The following is a 23,266-nucleotide window of genomic DNA, read 5'->3' as shown; positions in this document are numbered from 1 at the left end:
GGATTCCCTGAATCCCAGCAGGAATTGGGACAAGGGTGGTGATCATTAAACACCGGGAGTGAAACCCTGCTGGATAATGGAGCCCTTTGTTGTCGCTCCCGGGGGATGGGCACTGCTGCCTCATTAGGGGGAAGGTGATTTTTTGCTCCCATCCTGTTTTCCACACTTTGTTTCTGTGCTGCCACTCCACAAAGCTGACCCGTGCTCCAGATTTGTGGATTTTTAATCTGCTTGATAGGAAGGAAATGATTGCCATTTTAAAAGTTCCATTCCAATTCCCTGATTTTTATGGTGCACATGGAAGCACATCCCTGCCCAGCCAGCAGGGAGGCTCCCTGAGTTCCAGATGTCCCCTAGACCCTGCTGCCAGCCCCTCACCCCTGTGTGCCCTGCTTTGGAAAGGAGTGAAGGTTTTATTGCATTTATCGCATTGGCATTTATTTATCAGTGTTTGCAGCTGCTCTCAGCACTTCCTGCAAGCAGCAGGAGTGCAGTTCCAGTGCCCCATGCTTCTGCCATGGCTGTGCTTTTTATTGACTGAAATTATAATTAATAATGGTCAAAATGATTAAATCACATTGCACTTGCTGTGTGCAGTATTGCTCAGTATGTAAATTCCACCCTTGAAATAAACCCGTGTTTTTAAAACATCAATATCACTGAATTTTCCATTCTTGGTCCTGGTTTTGGGAAGCTGGTTTAGCTTTCCATTAAAAGCTAAAAAAAGGGATTTTATCTCCAAAATGCTTCTTGGAGGGGAAAGGGCAATGTTAGCATTTCCTTCTCTGACCTCCTCATACCATAAATATGAATTGTTATTGCTGCTTGGGTAGTGACACACAGTTCTTCCCAAATTCAGGACTGTCTGGAAGATCTGGCTGGGATTTTTAAAAACTTGAATTAATTTTGGCATAAAATTAAGATTTCAGGTGAAAGTTCCTGCGTGTGATGTGGGATAATTGATATATTCAATGTGGGGCTGGGAAGTTGTGATCTTACTGTAGGAAATTCTGAGAATGGCAAAAAGAAATCCCTTTTCTTTCTGCAAACATAGAGAGCTTGGTTTCATACCTCAGTGCTGGCCAGTAATTCCTCAGTGATTCTGTTTTAAGGAAGAATGTGATTCTGTTTCATAGAAGAACCCAAGCAATAACACAAGTTACAAGGTTTTCTAGCTATAAATAAAAAAAAATCTATATTTGGAAAAAACAAATAGTGTATTTATGGACAAAACTGTATTAAAGGAAATGTGATGGAAAAATTGAGTCAGATGAGCTGATGTATGAAGCATTCCCCTCTGGAGTCATTGGGCTGAAAAATGTTTTATATGCCTAAACTTGAACAGATGCTTCAGCACACACACAAACACAGACCTCCCCCAGTTCATATTAGCACTTCTGCTCATACCACTGTGATTAATTCCCAGACCAGCCTGATTTAGGCTCTTTTCAGGGGTATTTCCAGATCATCCAGGTACTTAAACCATGCCTGGTTTTAAATATCACCCCAAATCATCCAGGTACTTAAACCATGCCTGGTTTTAAATCAGCACCCCAGATAATGCAGGTACTTAAGCCATGCCTGGCTGTAAATCAGCACCCCAAATCATCCAGGTATTTAAACCATGCCTGGCTGTAAATCAGCACCCCAGATCATCCAGGTACTTAAACCATGCCTGGTTTTAAGTAAGCACCCCAAATCATCCAGGTAATTAAACCATGCTTAGCTTTAAATCAGCACCCCAAATCATCCAGGTACTTAAACCATGCCTGGTTTTAAATCAGCACCCCAAATAATCCAGGTACTTAAACCATGCCTGGTTTTAAATATCACCCCAAATCATCCAAGTACTTAAACCATGCCTGGTTTTAAATTAGCACCCCAAATCATCCAAGTACTTAAACCATGCCTGGTTTTAAGTAAGCACCCCAAATCATCCAAGTAATTAAACCATGCTTAGCTTTAAATCAGCACCCCAAATCATCCAGATACTTAAACCATGCCTGGTTTTAAATCAGCACCCCAAATCTTCCAGATACTTAAACCATGCCTGGTTTTAAATCAGCACCCCAGATAATGCAGGTACTTAAGCCATGCCTAGCTGTAAATCAGCACCCCAAATCATCCAGGTACTTAAACCATGCCTGGTTTTAAATCAGCACCCCAAATCATCCAGATACTCAAACCATGCTTAGCTTTAAATCAGCACCCCAAATCATCCAGATACTTAAACCATGCCTGGTTTTAAATCAGCACCCCAAATCATCCAAGTAATTAAACCATGCTTAGCTTTAAATTAGCACCCCAAATCTTCCAGATACTTAAGCCCTGCCTGGCTGTAAATCAGCACCCCAAATCATCCAAGTATTTAAACCATGCCTGGTTTTAAATCAGCACCCCAAATCATCCAGGTAATTAAGCCATGCTTAGCTGTAAATAAGCATTTAAGCCATGCCTAGCTGTAAATAAGTGAGCAGCCCAGATTATTAGCAGGATTTGTTTCAAGCTTTGCATTAAGCATGTGTTTAAATGACTCACTGAGCTGGGATTTACATTTTTACACAGGAATGAAGGATTTCTTCTCTATTACCTTGCCTAGATGGAAATTGGTGGAGTCATTCAGCTTTTTTGGCCTAAACAAATCCATGAAACCAGCTTTGGGCTCTTGCAGTTATTAGTTCCAGCTTTTTAGTTACAAATTTGTCAGGAAACAAGCCTGAGTGTGCGTGCCTGACCTCGATTGAGATACTGAGGAGGATGAAGGAGGGAGGGAAGGAGGGAGGGAGGGCACATCCATATGGATGACCAGCAGATTGTGCCTCGTGTCCTTTGCAGTCCCAATGTCGAGTTCACAGTCGGTGGCGCTGGGGGAGGCTGACAACTGCACTGGGTTATTTCCCATCGAGTCCCTGCTCTGGTGTCCCTCTCAGCCATTCATCTGCTGTGCTGGGGAGCAGGGATTGTGGCTGTGCACAGCATTCTCTCTCCTCTGAACATCCCCAAAATCGTCCCCAAAATTGCCACATCTTGGGGATGCTTCTGTCCACTTTGCTTTTGTGATGAAATAATGTAGATAAATACTTGTGGGTCTGAACATGGGTCTGGCTGTGGTGTGTGCTCAGGGAATGCAGCTCCTGCAGGATGAGGGTGATGCTGGTGGCAGCAGGGTTTGCTTTGTAGGTGGCTGTTCACAGCATTCCCTCTCATCTAAACATCCCCAAAATCTTCCTGAAAAGTGCCACATCTTGGGGATGCTTCTGTCCACTTTGCTTTTCTGATGAAATAATGTAGATAAATACTTGTGAGTCTGAACATGGGTCTGGCTGGGGAATGCAGCTGCTGCAGAATGAGAGATGGTGCTGGTGGCAGCAGGGTTTGTGGCTGTGCACTGCATTTCCTCTCCTCTGAACACCCTCAAAATCTTCCCCAAAAGTGCCACATTTTGGGAATGCTGTCCACTTTGTTTTTCTGATGAAGGAATGTAGAAAAATCACTTCTGGGTCTGAACATGGGTCTGGCTGTGGTGTGTGCTCAGGGAATGCAGCTCCTGCAGGATGAGGGGTGGTGCTGGTGGCAGCAGGGTTTGCTTTGTAGGTGGCTTTGCACAGCATTTCCTCTCATCTAAACATCCCCAAAATCTTCCTGAAAAGTGCCACATCTTGGGGATGCTTCTGTCTGCTTTGCTTTTCTGATGAAGGAATGAAGAAAAATGACTTGTGGGTCTGGCTGTGGTGTGTGCCTGGGGAATGCAGCAGGATGAGAGATGGTGCTGGTGGCAGCAGGGTTTGTGGCTGTGCACAGCATTTCCTCTCCTCTAAACACCCCCAAAATCTTCCTGAAAAGTGCCACATCTTGGGGATACTGTCCACTTTGCTTTTCTAATGAAGGAATCTGGATAAATGACTTGTGGGTCTGAACATGGGTCTGGCTGGGGAATGCAGCTCCTGCAGGATGAGGGTGATGCTGGTGGCAGCAGGGTTTGCCTTGTAGGTGGCTGTGCACAGCATTCCCTCTCCTCTGAACATCCCCAAAATCTTCCCCAAAAGTGCTACATCTTGAGAATGCTTCTGTCTACTTTGTTTTTGATTATTTTGATGAAATAATGTAGAAAAATGACTTGTGGGTTTGAACATGGGTCTGGCTGTGGTGTGTGCCTGGGGAATGCAGCTCCTGCAGGATGAGAGATGGTGCTGGTGGCAGCAGGGTTTGTGGCTGTGCACAGCATTTCCTCTCCTCTGAACATCCCCAAAATCTTCCTGAAAAGTGCCACATCCTGGGAATGCTGTTCACTTTGCTTTTCTGATGAAATAATGTAGATAAATGACTTGTGAGTCTGAACACGGGTCTGGCTGGGGAATGCAGCTGCTGCAGAATGAGAGATGGTGCTGGTGGCAGCAGGGTTTGTGGCTGTGCACTGCATTTCCTCTCCTCTGAACACCCTCAAAATCTTCCCCAAAAGTGCCACATTTTGGGAATGCTGTCCACTTTGTTTTTCTGATGAAGGAATGTAGAAAAATCACTTCTGGGTCTGAACATGGGTCTGGCTGTGGTGTGTGCTCAGGGAATGCAGCTCCTGCAGGATGAGAGATGATGCTGGTGGCAGCAGGGTTTGCTTTGTAGGTGGCTGTGCACAGCATTTCCTCTCCTCTGAACATCCCCAAAATCTTCCCCAAAAGTGCCACATCTTGGGGATGCTTCTGTCCACTTTGCTTTTGTGATGAAATAATGTAGATAAATGGCTTGTGGGTCTGACCATGGGTCTGGCTGTGCTGTGCCAGGGAAATGCAGCAGGATGAGGGATGATGATGGTGGCAGCAGGCTTTGCCCTGTAGGTGGCTGTGCACAGCATTTCCTCTCCTCTGAACATCCCCAAAATCTTCCTGAAAAGTGCCACATCTTGGGGATACTGTCCACTTTGCTTTTCTGATGAAATAATGTAGATAAATGACTTGTGGGTCTGGCTGTGGAATGCAGCTCCTGCAGGATGAGGATGATGCTGGTGGCAGCAGGGGATGAAGCTCCTGCCCGAGGTGACATCCTGGCATGAGTGGTGCAGCCCTGCCAGACTCGGAGCAATCCATTGCCTGTGAAGTTCTGTATCTCTCTCTCTCGTGCTTAAAATAGTCAAGAGCCTGGAAGGGTGATTGTGTGTCTTGTGTGTGCCCATGTTCCCTTCAGGGGGAGTTTTGGCTCCTTGTTAACTCCTGGAAGCCTGGCTCTGCTGTGGATTCAGGGACAAAAATGACACCCAGCACTGTGTAATCCTGAGGTTAATCCTGTTTATAGGCAGGAAAGGGGGTGGGTGTAGCCCACATGGGGCTGCCCTTGGTGTCACTGCATTTTTTAATGGCATAAAATTAAAAATAGTTGAAGTTCCTAATGTGTGTTGCAGCTGTGCTGCCCTGCATGCAGCATGTCCTCCTAAAAATCGAAAAATCTCCTGATTCTCAGGGTAAACATTGAAGTAGCTGAGAAATGACTGAATTTTACTTGCAGCAGTTACTCAGCTTGTGCTCAGATATGGAGTTCAACTATTTTGAAATGAGAAGAATTTTCACGGTGGAAACTGTGATTGCTGAGATATTATAAAGCAAAATAAAACTGAAGTGTTTGGGAGGAAGCACATGGCCATCTTCCACAGAGCCATATGGAAATTATCTTTATTCCCTGCTTCGTGTGAAGTCTTTGCTCCTTCTGGAGCTGCCTTGGAGCCTCCTCCTCCTCAGTGCTGTCCCAGCTTGGTTTGTATTCCTCACCTGCTCTTGCTCTCTTTGCAATCTGTGACCAAACCCCATCGATCTGGGCGGAATCTGATTCCCTGGAGGGCTGTGCTGGGCAGAAATAAACCATGGCTGCCCTTCAGGTGTTCCCATTGCACATGCAGAGTTCCAGGGGACTGGAATTGAGCAGTGATTATCAGCCCCTGAACCAGTTCTGTTCTCTCTGCTGTGTGCTGGTTCATGGAGGGGCTTTTCCCCAGCACCTGGAGCTGCTCACTCCTTCCTGGCTCCTTTGGAGCAACCACATGGATCAGATGGAATCTTCCTGCTCCAGGGTCCTGTTCCTCACCTGCCCCGTGCGGGGCTGCAGCAGAGCAGGGGAGAAGCTCTGGACTCTCTCACTGCTTTGTGCCTACACAAATCAGTGACTTACCCTTGTTTGAGGCACTGCTCTGGCTGTTTTTGAGGGGTTTTCCTTCTCCAGCTGCTCCAGGTGTCACAGCTGTTTCCCCCCTCATCCTTGTGGCTTTTTTCCACTGTCCTTCCCCCACCAGCCCCTCCATAGCTGTTCTCCAAGCTCCTTCTGTTCTCTGTTCCCATGATAGGAGGTGGCAGAGTGGCCAGAGCCACACTATGGGTGAGCTGTGGGCACTTGGGGACATGGCAGAGTGACCATGGGTGAGCTGTGGGCACTCAGGGGGACATGGCACACTGACCAGAGCCACACCATGGGTGAGCCATGAGCTCTTGGGGACATGGCAGAGTGACCAGAGCCTGGACACTTGGGGACACAGCAGAGTGACCAGAGCCACACAGCGTGGGTGAGCCATGGCTGAGCTGTGGGCACTTGGGGACACAGCAGAGTGACCAGAGCCACACACCCATTCAGGGGACACAGCAGTGACCAGAGCCACACACCATGGGTGATCCTTGGACGCTTGGGGACATGGCAGAGTGACCAGAGCCACACACCATGACTGAGCCATGGGTAGTTGGGGACACAGCAGAGTGACCAGAGCCACACCATGGGTGAGCTGTGGACACTCAGGAGGATGTGACAAAGTGACCAGAGCCACTCACCCATTCAGGGGGACACAGCAGTGACCAGAGCCACACACCATGGGTGAGCTGTGGGCACTTGGGGACATGGCAGAGTGACCAGAGCCACACACCATGACTGAGCCATGGACACTCAGGAGGATGTGACAAAGTGACCAGAGCCACTCACCCATTCAGGGGGACACAGCAGTGACCAGAGCCACACCATGGGTGAGCTGTGGGCACTCAGGAGGGCATGACAAAGTGACCAGAGCCACATGCCATGGTTGCATGTCACAGGCACAGGGTGGCACAGCAGCGTGTGCTGGCTGTGCTTGTCCTCTGACACTGTTTTGGGGCCGTGCTGAGCTGTGCCAGAGCATTCACAGAGCAGCCTGACAGCCCCAAGACCTCCTGCTTGCTGAGGCCATCTCAGGGCACATATCTATTTTTAGGTGAAATTGAGATTTATTATTCTTATTCGATGTATGCATCACTTTATCCATGTGGAATTCCATCTGCCATTTTATTTATTTCCAGGTTGCATCGACTCATATGGTCCCTGTGCTGCTTTTCATGGCTGCTTATCCACCTCCCCTTTGAATATTTCCTTCAGGATGCTGGGTCACATCCAGGCAGTGTCCTGGTGTGGCACAGCCAGCCTCTCCCTGTGACCCTTGCTGTGACTTCCCTCCCTTGCAGGAAATCATTGTTTACTCCTATTCCCTTCCCTCCCACCCAGCTGTCTCCATACAGGGACAATCCCTTTTCCAGTGGCTTTTTGGGGTCCCTGCAGGAAGCCTCAGATGAGGGAGAATAAAATCCAGAAGTTCTGGAGCCCTCTGTGGGGCTGGAGGTGCCTTTCCAGAAGCCATGCTGACTTTTCCCCTGGTTTATTGTATTTATACAGAGAATCAATGCCCACTAATTGTGCTCTGTGTCAATGCTGGGTTTGGAGAACTTCATTTTGCCAGGATTTTCTTCAAAGCCCCTCTCTTGCAGTTGCTTCCCTGTCCCAAGACAATTTCAGGAATGGCTGTACTCCATTCTCCATTAACCCCTTGGTGGATCCACCCAGTCCTTCCTGCTGTGACTCCTCTTTGCTCTGTAACCTCCCCTCCAGTCCCTCCAGTGGCTTTTTGGGGTCCCTGCAGGAAGCCTCAGATGAGGGAGGATAAAATCCAGAAGTTCTGGAGCCCTCTGTGGGGCTGGAGGTGCCTTTCCAGAAGCCACGCTGATTTTCCCCCTGGTTTATTGTATTTATACAGGGAATCAATGCCCACTAATTGTGCTCTGTGTGAATGTTGGGTTTGGAGAACTTCATTTTGCCAGGATTTTCTTCACAACCCCTCTCTTGCAGAGTTGACCTGCAGTTGCTTCCCTGTCCCAAGACAATTTCAGGAATGGCTGTACTCCATTCTCCATTAACCCCTTGGTGGATCTGTCCAGTCCTTCCTGCAGTGACTCCTCTCTGCTCTGTAACCTCTCCCCAGTCCCTTCAGCAGTGGGAACCAATTTCCCAGTGAATCCCAGGGGAAAGGGCTGGCAGAGAGCCTGGAACTGTGACTTGTGTGGAAAGGAGTCACATCATTTTCCCTGCATGGGAAAATGTCATCTCTTTGTCATCTCTGTTAGTGACAATAAAGCTGTTCCTGATGGTGGCTTTCTGCAGGGAAAGTGGCTTTCCTGATGGTGGCTTTCTGTCGAGGTGCAGGTGAGAATCTGAATTGGGAGTGGTCTGAGGGCTGGAACAGCTCTGGAGATGAGCTGGGGGTGTTCAGCTGGAGAAGAGAAGGCTTTGAGGACACCTTAGTGGCCTTCCAGCTTATAAAGTGGCTTTAGGATAAAAATGGGGATTTTCTACTGTGTCCTGTAGTGACAGGACAAGAGACAACACAAACTGAGAGAGGATGAGGTTAGATGGGACATTAAAATGAAATATTTCACTGTGAGTGTGGTAAAGCCCTGGCACGGGGTGCCCAGAGCAGCTGGGGCTGCCCTGGATCCCTGGCAGTGCCCAAGGCCGGGCTGGGCAGGGTTTGGAGCACCCTGGAACAGGGGACATTAAAATGAGGTATTCCACCATGAGTGTGGTCAGGCCCTGGCACAGGGTGCCCAGTGAAGCTGTGGCTGCATCCTTGGCAGTGCCCAAGGACGGAGGTTAGAGAACCCTGGGACAGTGGAAGGTGTCCCTGCCATGGCAGGGGGATGGAACAAGAGCTTTAAAGTCCCTTCCAACCCAAACCAGGCTGTGATTGTGTGACAACCCACCAAACAGCCAGCGGTTCCTTATCAGGAGCGATCTTATCTGCAGCTAATTCCCCTTTGTGAGAGTGAGCGAGCTGTGACACGGCAGCTCAATTACCCTTTGTTTTTAGGATGTTTTTGCGAGCAGACCTGCTGAGCTCTGGGTTAGGAAGTCACCCAACAGAGGTGATCTGCTGGCTCCTTAACAAAATGTCACCAGCCCCTAAAATCTTGGAAATGAGAAGCTGGGAGAAGCTTGGCACTGTTGTCCTGACTGTGACACGGCAGATGCTCAATTACTCTTTGTTTTTAGGGTTTTTTTGTGGCAGACCTGCTGGGCTCTGTTAGGAAGTCACCCAGTAGAGGTGATCTGCTGGCTCCTTAACAAAATGTCGCCAGCCCCTAAAATCTTGGAAATAAGAACCTGAGGGCATCTTGGCACTGCTGCCCTGACCATAGCTGTGGCTGCAGAGTCTCAGTGGGATTTTCCTGCCTCCAGCAGCCCCATAACTCAGTACACACCATCCCCATGTCCCTTTGCTGTTCCCCTGTCAAATCTCACACCTGACTCAGCACTGGGGAGGTTGATTTGCCTTCACTTTGCTGCTAATTGTCCCAATTTGTGTCCATAACAAGTCAGATAAAATCCTCGGCCAAGGGAGAGCAGTCAGGTGGAAAAACTGACCCATCTGCCACTGTGTGCTTGGTGCAGAGTGCCTGGCGCTGGGAAAAGGCTCCTGGCCTCCTTTCATCAAACAGGAGTTATTTCCAGCTGTTCTCAGGGGGAAAAGCCCCAGTTGGTGTGTGTGTGTTTCCCAGCTGGAGTGATGGAGCACAGGGAGTTCATCAGTGCTTCAGGTCTCTTCCCAAGGGAGTCTCAAAGTATTCAAGTCTTTCAGAAATGGACAGTTTTATGTTTCTTATTTCATTACAGGGAATTTTTTTTTTTTTCAACAAATAAGTCACTTAGCGAATCTATGCATATTTATATTCTAAATTTTATCTTTGGCAAAATAAAGCTGTTAAGACTCCTGTTGAACTCAAGCTGGAGTAACATTTTAATGCCAATATGGCAATCTGCTGCCTTACTCTGCTCCTTGTCTCAGAATAAACTGTGTGTAAAACCAACTTTATTGAAACAAAACTCTTCAGCTGTTTCTGTGGTTGAGCAGCAACTTGGGAGAAGTTGAAGCAGCAGTAAAATGAGTGAAATGCTGGCTTGTGGTTCTCTGGTAAGGTGCTGTCCTTGGCTGTGTGTCCCAACACCATTGTTAGGAAAATTAATCCACAAACACCAGAGGTTTATGTCCAAAAAGGAGGCAGAGGAGTCCTTTGACTTTATTCCAATAAAGGGAGAGGCCATGGGGCATCTCTCAAATTTTTGGAGGACTCAGCCTCCCTTTGTATCCCAATTTCCCTTCTCTCTTTCCCCATTGGCTGAGGTACTTGAGAGGTTCAGACTTACCAAAACACCTGATACCAAAGATTTCCCTTTAATGTATTACCCTCCTGTTTGGTGAAGTGCCAAAGGGCTCCAAGGCTTTCTGCTCCTCTGTGTCCCAACATGGGAACAATCCAGGCCAAGTTTAGCAGAGTTCTGAGTGCTGGGTGTCCTGAAATCCCCAGCATGGCAGGGAGGGTTTGCAGTGGTGATGTTTGGTTTGCAGTTTCCTCCTCTGCCTCTGTGCAGAGCTGCTCTTGTAGAAAATGTGCTGTGGATTTGGTGGAGTTGCAGGCTGAGGCAGTGGCTCCCACTAGACCAGACAGAGCTGGGGAATAAAACTCTTTTTTATTTTTTTGAATGTAGGTCACAGAGAAGCAGCTGCCATGTTGCAGGATGGGTGACTGGGGAGGTTGTGGCAGACTGTGTCGGGCTCTGTGGTGTCTGTTTCATTTCCAAGCTGTTCATGGGAGGTTTTGAGGCTTATCTATGAAGCAAACACTGCCGTGGTTTCTCTTGACTGCCATGAGATGGTGGTGGGAGCGTGAGGTGTTCATCCCCATCCCGCTCAGCCAAGTGAGAAACTTTGATTTTGATGTACAGGAGCCGACAGAATTGCTCTCTTTTGGCTTCTCTCTCCTTCCCTGAGATGGCCATGAGAGTGATATTTGGGTCAGCTGCCTCCAGTGTGTCATTTTCTTTTGCCACTCATCCCTGTGAGCACAGAGGAGGAGCCCTGGGGAAACGCTGTGGAGCTGTTGGCTGTGCTGGAATCGGGTGTAGTTAAAGGGGTGTTGTGGTTATTTGAGTCTCTGGTCACATCCAGCCAGGGAGGGCTCTCTGATGCCTGAATGGAGCTGTGTGGAGTGCAGATGGCCTTCCCCAGACCTCACTGCCAGGGAACTGCAGGATCCAGGTAAGCACAGGGATGTGCAGCCTGTCCAAAGGGTCCAGTCCTGCTGCAGGGATCCAGGTAAGCACAGGGATGTGCAGCCTGTCCCTCTGTGCTTCCCAGGGGTGTAACACTCAGAGTTCTGTGTGTTCTGCTTCCCTCTGGACCCTTGTGGGGAAGCAGATTGTTCCTCCTTGCCTTGTTGCAGAGTCAGGGTTGTGGTCTGAGGTGGGCTCAGGTGCTGGGTTTGCATTGTCCAGGCTCTGCTCACCCCAAGTTTCAAGGCCTGGAGGTCTCTCTGATGCCTGACTGGAACTGTGTAGGAGTGAGTTTGGCCTTCCCCAGATCTTGCTACCAGAGAGCTGCAGGATCCAGGTAAGCACAGGGATGTGCAGCCTGTCCCTCTGTGCTTCCCAGGTATGCAGCACCCAGAGTTCTGTGTGTTCTGTGCCTTCTTCCCTTTGGAAATTTGTGGGTTTTTCTGGGGAAGCAGATTGTTCCTCCTTGCCTCACTGCAGGCTCAGGGTTGTGGTCTGAGCTCCTGGGTGGGCTGAGGTGCTGCTCAGGTGCTGGGTTTGCATTGTCCAGGCTCTGCTCACCCCAAGTTTCAAGGCAGGGAGGTCTTTGATGCCTGACTGGAGCTGTATGGAGTGAGTTTGGCTTCCCCAGACCTCACTGCCAGGGAGCTGCAGGATCCAGGTAAGCACAGGGATGTGCAGCCTGTCCAAAGGGTCCAGTCCTGCTGCAGGGATCCAGGTAAGCACAGGGATGTGCAGCCTGTCCCTCTGTGCTTCCCAGGGGTGTAACACTCAGAGTTCTGTGTGTTCTGTTCTTTCTTCCCTTTGGACCCTTGTGACTCTGTCTGGGGAAAGAGAATTGTTCCTCCTTGCCTCGCTGCAGGGCCTGGGCTCGTGGCCTGAGGTTTGGTGGCTCCACCACCTCCATTCCAGAACTTTATCACTCTTTCTGTAAACAACTCTTTCCTAATATCCAACCTAAATTTCCCTTGGTGCAGTTTGAGATTGTGACCTCTGGTTGTGTCAGTTCCTGGAGAATGAGCCCAGCCCCAGCTGAGCACAGGCACCTTTCAGGAGCTGTGAGAGTGATGAGGGCACCCCTGAGTCTCCTTTTCTCCAGGCTGGACCTGTCAGTTCCAGCAAGACCCAGGGCTGCAGGAGCCCAGTTCCTACAGGAGCTGCTCAAACCATGTGGGCTCACGAGGTTAAACTGTGGTGGAGAAGAGCTGTGAGATGTTTGAGGCTGGAGGAGAGATGGTCATTCCCATCCTTTGGAAGGGCTGCTGATTGCTGAGTGTGTGTGAAGGGATTCAGGCTGACACAAACCCCACAATGGCCTCCAAAATTCTCCTGAGGTGACAGAGACTGTAGAGCCCAGTGTCCATTTCCCATGGTGTTGGGAAGGATGAAAGTTTGACAAGAAAGTCTCACAGATATGGATGCTCAGCAGAAATATTCTTGAATATAGAATTTGAAGAAAGAATAGAAATAAAAGCAAGTTTTGATATAAAAGAAAAGAATTGCTGAGCCAGTCTTACTGGATAACCAAGGAGGCAAAGGATGTGTTAGTTAGAAGGGGGTTTTTATGGCTTACAGCAAAGGATAAACCCATCTCAAACAAAATGTTTTTACCAAGCAGAAAGATAGACAGGCAAACAAGTTAATAGAAAAAGGTCTCAGAATTTTCCACTGCAAGAAAACTGAAAAACAATTTCCAGGTTAAACTGTAGTGTACTAACTTTGAGTGATTGGAGAACAGTAACATGAATATGGTAATTACAGTAGTTATGATAGGCTAGAGATAAAAGTTAAGGTATAGATTGGTTCTACTGTATGAAGATGTTCAGCAAAGAAAAGTATAGAATGCAATGTAACCAAAAGAAAAGTATAGAATGCATTGTAACCAAAACCAAAGTATATAATGCATTTGTAACCTAAACTAGGGGTCTCTGGAGCTGACACCTGTGGGCACAGCTCTGTCACCCACGACCCTGGGCTGCTGTAACATCTTGGATGGAATAAACTGCATTTTGAGTGCAATAAACTGCATTTTGGAGAGCCACCTGGAGTCTGTTGGCACTGCAGGCTCCTGCTCTCAGATGAACTCTGGTCAGATTCAGCTTGTCCTGTCCTGGTGCTGCTGGGAGGGTCCCACTGTCCCTGCCAGTCTCTGGGGTCTCTGTGGTCAGGATGACCTCAAAATGTGTTAGAATGTCTCTTTTCCCAGCTGAAGAAGGACTCAGGATTCTGCTGTTCTGATTCTCAAAGTTGTTTATTATTTCTTATCTATAAAATTCTTTCTCTGACCTGCCAAGGTCTGTCTGGCTGGTCGGGTTGAGGCACACTGGTGTTACCTTTTATATAAAAACTGCATGTACAATATTTACAATAATTTCCCAATATTCACCTATGTTAGACAGTGAGCTTCTACTCTAAACCAATCCAAAAGTGTCACCATCACCCAGAATATGGAGGCCAAGAAGAAGAAGGAAGAAGGACACACCGAAATCTCTCCATCTTGGCTTCTAAAAACTCAAAATCCTACTTTTATATCTTGTAACAAACTAACTATAATTCTACTTAAGATTTCATTACTTGTTATTTGGAGAGTTTTCCATGGAGAATGAGCTATGGAATGGAGAGTTTCCCATGGAGAGTGAGGAGAGGAATGGAGAGTTTTCCATGGAGCATGAGCCATGGAATGATGGAGAGTTTTCCATGGAGTATGAGCAGAGAAATGGAATGGAGAGTTTTCCATGGAGAGTGAGCTGTGGAATTATGAGTTTTCCATGGAGAATGAGCTGTGGAATGATGAGTTTTCCATGGAGAATGAGCTATGGAATGGAGAGTTTTCCATGGAAAATGAATCATGGAATGGAGAGTTTTCCATGGAAAATGAGCCATGGAATGGAGAGCTTTCCATGGAAAATGAGCTATAGAATTGTGAGTCTTCCATGGAGAGTGAGCTATGGAATGGAGCGTTTTCCATGGAGAGCTACTTGGTAATTTTTTCCAAGGGCTAAAATTGAAGGCACAGGTGAGGCCCTGAATAGGGTCTGGAGTCCTGCAGGGGCAGCCAGAGGAATTTCCTAGATTTTTTTTTGAGATTTCCTGGGTTCTGCCCTGCCCTGCACACGCTGCCTCCTGCAGCAGCCCTTCTTGCTGGAGGTGCAGCAAAAGCAGCTTTGGGCCAGCACAAAACACGTCGTGATTTCATCTGAATGTTGTCACTGCGGGGGAGTGTTGCTAAAATTGTCACTTGGCTTCATGTTAGCAGTACCTGGAGGGCACGCCGAGGCGACCAGAGCTTCATGTCTTAGCTGCAAATTCCAGTTTATCTGTGAGCTCCATGCTGCACTGGGGATATGTTGATTTTCAAATAGATACACACTTGACATCTTGATTTTTTTGACAGCGTAAGAATCTTATTATATCCCTACCTCTTACCCATATTTTCCTGTTCTATTTATATCCCTCCCAGGAGCTGTGGTCTCATCATTCAGCGTGGGGTGGGTTGGTCTGGGAATCAGCAGAGCCTTGTTAGCATGCCTGGGATTGGAAGGCACCATTCACAAATGGTTTCCAAATTGACATTGACATTGTGGCTTTTTCCAAACCATTCTGTGCTGTTGCCACGTGAGCCCTGCCAGCTGACAGAGGATTTATTTGAAAGAGCACTGTGTTCTCTCCAAAAAGTCCCAGCTTTTTCCTTCCTAAATATTCTATAAGATTAAAAATAAAATTCAGTGCACTCTTCTTATTCCTTTTCATCTTTATTGCTGAAAAAGGGAGTAAAATTGGTGGGGTTTGAACCCATTTCCTTCACAGAGGATAGAAGAGTGGTAGTTGTGAGTTGTGTTATCCTCACATCCTTGCTCTGGTGTCACTCAGGACAATGGAATTCCTGCTCAGGGAATGCAGGTGGCATCAGCACAACACTCACCAGGATTCAGGATTCAGAATGGTGCCTGAATCCTCTGTCACCAGGATTCAGGATTCAGAATGGTGCCTGAATCCTCTGTCACCAGGATTCAGGATTCAGAATGGTGCCTGAATTCTCTGTCACCAGGATTCAGGATTCAGAATGGTCCCTGAATCCTCTGTCACCAGGATTCAGGATTCAGAATGGTGTCACCAGGATTCAGGCACCATTCCAATGCCAGGTCTGGCCACAGCTCTCTGCTTTCTTGAGCAGTAAAGTCTTACTCATTTTCCAGGAAAGGAACCCCTCTGCTTCCTGAAAAGTACTTGTAAATCATGTAATTTCTTACTTTTCAATGTAAATGAGATCTGAATGAATAATGCTAATTATTCATTCGTCCTAATTCAAACACTATTTTAATTAGCCTGTAGGCTCAATTTCACTTTCATGCAGCATGAAACCTCTTTTGATTAACAACAGAATTGCCATGCATTTCTTCTTTTTTTTCCCTGCTCAGCACGTCTTTTTAAACTGCTTAAAAACAAAACAAAACAAATAAATCATTAATAAATTAATCAAATTTTAGTAGCATGACCTGGGAAGACATAATTTAGGGAGGAAAAAAAGTCTTCTGTAGATATATTCATTCTCCTTGAGGCTGTGAAGCCTTCAGAGAAGCCTTGTCTGAGGAGCTGCTGGTGAAATATGAAAATTTAGAGACCCTCCACCACTCTCTGCTATCAAAGGGCAGGGACACCTTCCACCAGTTTGTACTGGGCTGGGGCTGAGGGGCTCCAGTTTTTGCTGGGATGGAATCAAAGGGCTCCAGTTTGTACTGGGATGGATTCAAGGGGTTCCAGTTTGTGCTGGGATGAAGTCAAGGGGTTCCAGTTTGTACTGGACTGGAGTCAAGGGGCTCCAGTTTGTGCTGGGCTGGGATCAAGAGGCTCCAGTTTGTGCTGGGATGGAGTCAGAGGGTTCCAATTTGTGCTGGGCTAGGGCCAAGGGGCTCCAGTTTGTGCTGGGATGCAGTCAATGGGCTCCAGTTTGTGCTGGGATGGAATCAAAGGGCTCCAGTTTGTGCTGGGATGAAGTCAGAGGGTTCCAGTTTGTGCTGGGCTGGAGTCAAGGGGCTCCAGTTTGTGCTGTTCAAGGGGCTCCAGTTTGCACTGGGATGGATTCAAGGGGCTCCAGTTTGTGCTGGGATGGATTCAAGGGGCTCCAGTTTGTGCTGAGCTGGGCCCAGTCTGTGCCAGGACAAGGCCAGGAGATGGCTCCAAAGGTGTTTGGGATTTCACAGCCCTGAATGAGGCTGCCTTGGCACCCACATGGTGCTGCCCTCCAGGTCCTCTCCATCTCAGGGGAATGGGGACACTGCTGGAACATTTTAATTTCCTCCTGCCCCACTGCTGTCCCTGCCACACCTCAGCTGTCCCATCCAAGGGCTGGATTTGGAGCATTTTACAATAACTGTTGCTCCACACTGCAGTTCTTCCCATCCTGAGTGGCAGGAGGTCATCTCTGTTTGAGGAGAAAGCTGAAAGGAGGTGAAAATTTGAATGTTAAAATGTTTAAATTCATGGCCAACCCCCCATGGGCTGGGTAGAGGAGAGGGCACACCTGAGGCGCCATTCCCAGCTGTGTTAACTCCAGAAATTCTCCACCTGAAGCTCATTTCTTTTTTCCCATCTACCTGCTCCAAATTTTTCTTCATTTTCTCTGGATGTCAGAGCCTGCAAAGCTTTAATTCAGGAGCCAGCCCACTGTCACAGATAAACCTCCTGATATTTCATCATGGATCCTGCCCGCTCCAAGGAGCCTCCTCAGCTGGAAGTGCTGAAATGAACTTATGACAAATACAAGAAATGAAAGTCTCTCTCAAATGCACTTTCTGGCATGACTTAAATGAGCTGAAATTGCTGACATTCTGCCTTCCTCAGATGCGTGTCAGTGTCCATAGACTTTTCTTTCAAACATTGGAAAATTATTGAGTTAAATGTTGCCAGAAACAGCAGCTGCAGGAGCGTGGGTGTACATTGGGTGAAGGTTACTGTGATGTGGCTGGGTGCTGCAGAATGTGCCCCTCTAACCTTGGCTGATCCCAAATACAGAAGGATCAGGCAGAGGAGAGGCAGAATGAGCCCCTCTAACCTTGGCTGATCCCAAATACAGAAGGATCAGGAAGAGGAGAGGCAGAATGAGCCCCTCTAACCTTGGCTGATCCCAAATACAGAAGGATCAGGCAGAGGAGAGGCAGAATGAGCCCCTCTAACCTTGGCTGATCCCAAATACAGAAGGATCAGGAAGAGGAGAGGCAGAATGAGCCCCTCTAACCTTGGCTGATCCCACAGAACGGAAGCAATTCCACTTGCAAGTTCTTGGGTTTGTTCTGCATTGAATTTGGATGGGCTGAACCTTTCCAAGACTTAATGACTGTCATTTTGCTTGAACCAAAACATTTCCTTAAAGCTCAGGAAGTTCTTTGCCTGCTCATGGGTCCTCCTGTGTTTGTCCCAGCAGTCAGGGCTAGGACTAAATGGACAAAGTGACATTTTCTTGGCAAAGCCAATCAGCTCTTGGGCAGCTTCAGAGCTCCACAGCCAGGACCCACTAATTGGTTGTTAAATTGGGTAAATCTTCCTGCATCCCAGGGCTGTGGCAGCCCCAGTATGTATCTGTACATGGCACTCTGCATTGATAAAACTGCTGGAATTCAGGTTGGGAATCACAGGAATGATTCCTGTGGTGTTTTTGGTACCTGTCTGCAGGTAGAAAATGCACTGTGAAAAGCTGGCATGTACCTTGAAGAAATTTCTCAGATGGGATGCAGCAGCTTGTCTAAAAGTGAAGATTCTCTCACTGAAATCTGCACTCATTTCAAACTTCCCTGTCCTTAACTCCTGAGGAATGTGACAGAATATGAAAATTTAAAGGCTGGTTCCTGCTGTTACTCCAAATTTACATTGGCAACAGTGGTTAATTAATTTCAAATTTACTCAGTAGTTTACTTTCAGTGAAAAGTGTGGCCCTGACATTTTCAGAGAATAAGAATTAGCCTCTTAAACTCCTGTGGGTTTTGTATTGTTTTTAGTTTATGAATCTTGAGGGGGAGGATGTGCCTGTCCTGTTGGTGCCCAGGATGATGAGATGTGGTGGCACAGGGGTTTTGGGGTTCCTCCTCTCTGTTAACCTCCTGTTCCAGATGTGGGGTTCACCTGCCTTTGCTGCCCATTGCCCTTCTCACCCCCAGACTCACTCCCCTCATCTGGACCCCAAATGTGAGTGGGAAATGCTGAGTGTGGGGTGTCTGAAGCACTGTCTCATCCCACTAACACAAAATTCAAGTGCTCTTGGGTGCCTTTCTGAAATGGGGGTGCCATTGCTGTAGGAAGGGACTGATCTGGGACTGGAACCTCTGGTCCCTTTGCCTGTTAAAAATGTGTTATTTCAGCCAGTGCTCTATGGAGTGATGGCAGCAGGGATTTCAGCCAGTGCTGTATGGAGTGATGGCAGCAGGGAGAGCTTGGGTGGAAGCCTTGGGAGGATTGCATGCACCTCTGATAGCTGTTATCTGTGGAACACAAATGACTCAAACATGTTCTTCAGGGCAGAGTACAGGTGGCCTGTCCACCTGAGGGAGGGCTGGGGATTTTGTCCTAATTGGTAATTTTAATGACACATCATCATCCTAACTCATTGCTGTTGGGATTCACTTTCATTTTCCTCCTATGTTTCCCAACTAAACAAATTGATCTTTGTAAATCACTCACTTTTAGGCATCCTCCCTGTCCCTCAGCTGGTTTTGAGCCTCCTGTCCCCACTCTCTGATGCTGGAGCAAGTGCTGAAGGATGCAGCCGCAGGCGCCCGGGGCTGTCTCGCTGACAAGGAGGTAAGATCACTGCCCTGGCTGCTGATTGCAGGTGACACAGCCAGGGCTCCATCCATCCCCTGCGCTCTATCAACAGCCCTCCCTGAGACCCTGATCCTTCAGGGGCCTCATTCCCTTCCCTGTTAACAGAGCACCCACAGCAACCTCTCCCCCTGTTACAAAACTGCTCCTGAGCTGCCCTGAGTGTGGTTCAGGCAGCTTAGGCTGTTCCAGCCTCCCCAGCAATCTGTGTTTTCCTCTACTGGTAACTCCCATCTCCAGTTCTCAGCCTGCAAACTCGTGTCCCGTGGGCCCATTTCCCAGCTGAGCTTGGGAAGATCAGCCTGGCTGCCAGGGATTTTCAGAGCTGCTGGAATTATGGAGCTGATCTTGCACCTAATATGGGAATCGTTTGTCAAGACTTTTGTTACTTCTAATCACTTAATATGGCTTTTTTTAATACTCTCCTGTGCTATTTTTTTTTCTCCCACTGTCATGAAGGGATAAATCAAATGTCCTGCACAACCCATCCACACCATATCCCTGCTCTTGGCTTTTCAGTGAAACACTGAATTCCACCAGAGGGAGATCACATTTGTATCCTTTAATTCTGCATTGCTTTCATCTCCTCACATTTCATTATTTTGCTTATAAACAACCCTGTAGTTACGTGGAAGAAGTTGAATAGTTCCAAGAATTAGTTTTCCTCCAGTTTCCTGGAATTTCTTCTGGTTAAGAGTAAGAATTGTTAAGAATAAGAATTCTTAATTTTTATTCTAATAATAAGAATTTCTTCAGGTTAAGATCAGAGTGCTAGAGATTTGTCCAGTTCTGGGTTCAGGATCTGTCACCAAATGTTTTTCTGATGTAATACTTTCTTTTAATAATCTTTATGTCAAACTGATATATTTTTGACATCATCAAAAGTCTGAAAGATGCCTCATCCCCTGTTGCTCTAACAGTGTCCAGCAGTGTTTTATCAGTTTCACTCCTTGGAGCCCCAGGAGGGCCTGCAGTGTTGCTGGGTTTGCCAGACTGGAGTTTCCAAGGCTGGGATTTTCACTGTTAGGATTGCAAATTTAGTCCTGGAATGGTTTGGTGTGGAAGGGACCTTGCAGCCCATCCAGTGCCACCCCTGCCATGGCAGGGACACCTTCCACTGCCCCAGCTTGCTCCAAGCTCACTCCAACCTTAAACACTTGAACACTTGCAGGGATGCAGGGGTAGCCCCAGCTTCTCTGGGCAACCTGGGCTCTGCAGGCATTGGAATTTGGCAGGGCAGCCCCTGGCAGGCTGTGCCAGCCCCGCTCGGGAGCGCGGCCAGCCCCGGCAGTTCCGGCGCTCGCTCAGCTCCTGCCAGCGCCCTCCCTTCTCCCCTCAGCCCCCTCCACTCACTGCTCCTCTAAAAGTTTTGATAGGTAACTCTTTCCAACCAGGTTTTCACTACAAAATCCATGCTGAAATCTTTTCTGACCCTTGGAGGAAGGTTTTGAGCCTCCCAGTGGGGCTGGACCCAAATCCATCCACAGGATGGTTCGAGCATAGTTAGGAGCTCCTTGGCCCAGCCCTGTCCTTCGGCTGGCCCTGCAGGGTGGCACTGCTCAGGGTGACACCAGGTTGTCCTGCCTTTGCATCACAGGTGGGCTGGGCCATCCCTTCCTGAATTAGGACAGCAGTGTGTCCCATGGGTTGTGGCTGAGACCATGATCACCAGCCCAGGCTTTAACAAATAAAAATAAATCCTTTTCTCAGTGGCCAACAGCACCCAAAAATATCATGAGCACTTGTCTTCCCATCCACTGTGCTTTGGAGTCTTCAGCTTCCACTTTAAATGTTTTTATCAACCTATGACATTCAGAGCAGCTGTGTGTCTGTCTTGGGCTGGGGAGTAGCTTTGGGAGCGCTTTTTAAATGAAATTTTTCTAAACTGTTGCTTTTTCTTCCAGCAGATTCCTCAAAAGCCTGCGGTGGAGACGTAGGATCTTCAAGCAAATTCTGGCAGCTGGATCCCGATAGCAGGTGGTGGTCACGAACATGGAGGGGTGTTGGGTGTAAAAGATGAGTTTGAACCATTTAAGCTCGAGCTGATAAACTCATAAATATGTGGGGGCTCTTTGTTTTTTTAGATAAACTCATTTGACCACCATGAGTTGGAGTTTCCTGACCCGCCTGTTAGAGGAGATCCAGAACCACTCAACCTTTGTTGGCAAGATCTGGCTGACAGTGTTGATTGTGTTTCGGATCGTCCTGATCGCCGTGGGAGGAGAATCCATTTATTACGATGAGCAGAGCAAGTTCGTGTGCAACACGGAGCAGCCGGGCTGCGAGAACGTCTGCTACGACTCCTTCGCTCCTCTCTCCCACGTCAGGTTCTGGGTGTTCCAGATCATCCTCGTGGCCACTCCCTCGGTGCTCTACCTAGGCTATGCCATCCACAAAATCGCCAGGATGGTGGAGCACAGCGAGGCCAGCAGGAGAGCCAGGAGGAGGAGCTTGCCCATCCGCTGGAAACAGCACCGGGGCTTGGAGGAAGCTGAGGGTGACCACGAGGAAGATCCCATGATGTACCCGGAGATCGAGGTGGAGAGCGTCAGGGAGAGCAAGGAGAAGCAGAGCCCGGCCAAAGCCAAGCACGACAGCCGGCGGCAGATCCGGGAGGACGGGCTCATGAGGATTTATGTCCTGCAGCTCCTGGCCAGGGCCCTGTTTGAGGTTGGCTTCCTGGTGGGGCAGTATTTCCTCTACGGCTTCCAGGTGAGCCCCGTGTTCGTGTGCAGCAGGAAGCCCTGCCCGCACAACGTCGATTGTTTCATTTCCAGGCCGACGGAAAAAACCATTTTCCTGCTGATAATGTACGGCGTGAGCTGCATGTGCCTGCTCCTGAACGTGTGGGAGATGCTGCACTTGGGCTTTGGCACCATCCGGGACACCTTGAACGCCAAGAAGAAGGAGATGGTTGACTCTGGGACCTTTAACTACCCCTTCACCTGGAACACACCCTCAGCTCCCCCGGGCTACAACATCTCCCTGAAGCCGGAGCAGATGCAGTGCACGGAGCTGGCCAACGCCAAGATGGCCTACAGGCAGAACAAAGCCAACATAGCTCAGGAACAGCAGTATGGCAGCAACGAGGGCAACATCCCCAGCGACCTGGAGATCCTGCAGAGGGAAATCAAAGTGGCTCAGGACCGCCTGGACCTCGCCATCCAGGCTTACAACAACCAAAACAACCCCAGCAGCTCCAGAGGGAAGAAATCCAAAGCTGGCTCCAACAAAAGCAGTGCCAGTAGCAAGTCAGGAGATGGGAAGAACTCGGTCTGGATTTAATGTTGGCTCAGTTGATATGCTGTGGGTTTTTTCCCCCCCTAGTTTATCATAACCAGCAGTCCCATGAATAATGGCTTCCATTAAGGGAATATTTGACTCTGCTGATTTTCAGGGATACCGTTGGCTCGTGATTCAGCCCCAGAAAGTGTTTATACACTGACTCTAGGACTTTAGAACTTTATTCTTTTGTCTTCCAAGTCAGGAGACAAATAGGTATATTTAATTCATTCTCATTGAACGGTTTATGCTGTATGTACAGTATTATAGTACATTTATTATGCACAATTTTTTTTGTATTTGTACACTGGATCTGATGTTACACTTTTTATATCAACAAGGACAAAGCAATGGATAGCCATTAGCATTTTGTTAATTTTATTATTGTTGTCTGCAGTTATGTCATTGTTCTTCCTTGTTTTCCAAGTAAAACTTTTTATAAAACTTTTCTATGCTGCGTTTCCAAAGTGCCTTGAATGTGAAGTGGAATCTCTGGGCTGCTCATGGGTGGGGAAAGATTTGGGAAACCTCTGTCAGTGGTGCTTCTTTACTAAATTAATGTGTTGCTTGCAACCTGGAAGTGTCATCCCATAAGCTCCTGTGTCCTACAGGCTCTTTCCTCTATGGAAAATGAATTATAGGAAAAATATGTGTGTGTGTGTAGGGAGCAGGAGTGCCAGTTGTGGGGCAGAGAGGGCTCAGGGTTCCTCAAACACAGCAGAAAGGAGGAGACACTTCAAATTCCTGCAAAACATCCAGGAAAAAACTGAATAAAAATTCCTGCAAGACATCCAGG

The 23,266-nt window shown here is 47.9% G+C and overlaps 1 protein-coding gene across 1 annotated transcript in view; it reads left to right on the top strand.

Annotated features, from left to right (window-relative positions):
- Positions 1–22,922, top strand: part of GJC1 (gap junction protein gamma 1) — a 28,136-nt gene extending 5,214 nt beyond the window's left edge. The window contains exons 2-4 of the mRNA XM_059489343.1: positions 19,054–19,167; positions 21,096–21,165; positions 21,273–22,922. Coding sequence (XP_059345326.1) covers positions 21,292–22,473 — 1,182 coding nt within the window. The 5' untranslated portion in view covers positions 19,054–19,167; positions 21,096–21,165; positions 21,273–21,291 and the 3' untranslated portion in view covers positions 22,474–22,922. The remainder of the gene's footprint in view (positions 1–19,053; positions 19,168–21,095; positions 21,166–21,272) is intronic.
- Positions 22,923–23,266: the final 344 nt, after the last annotated feature.

The sequence above is a fragment of the Ammospiza nelsoni genome, chromosome 26 (genome assembly GCF_027579445.1).
Source record: "Ammospiza nelsoni isolate bAmmNel1 chromosome 26, bAmmNel1.pri, whole genome shotgun sequence".
Classification (NCBI taxonomy): Eukaryota; Metazoa; Chordata; class Aves; order Passeriformes; family Passerellidae; genus Ammospiza; species Ammospiza nelsoni.
The sequence above is the reverse complement of the archived record's forward strand: the minus strand, read 5'-3'. Positions and strand labels throughout refer to the sequence as shown.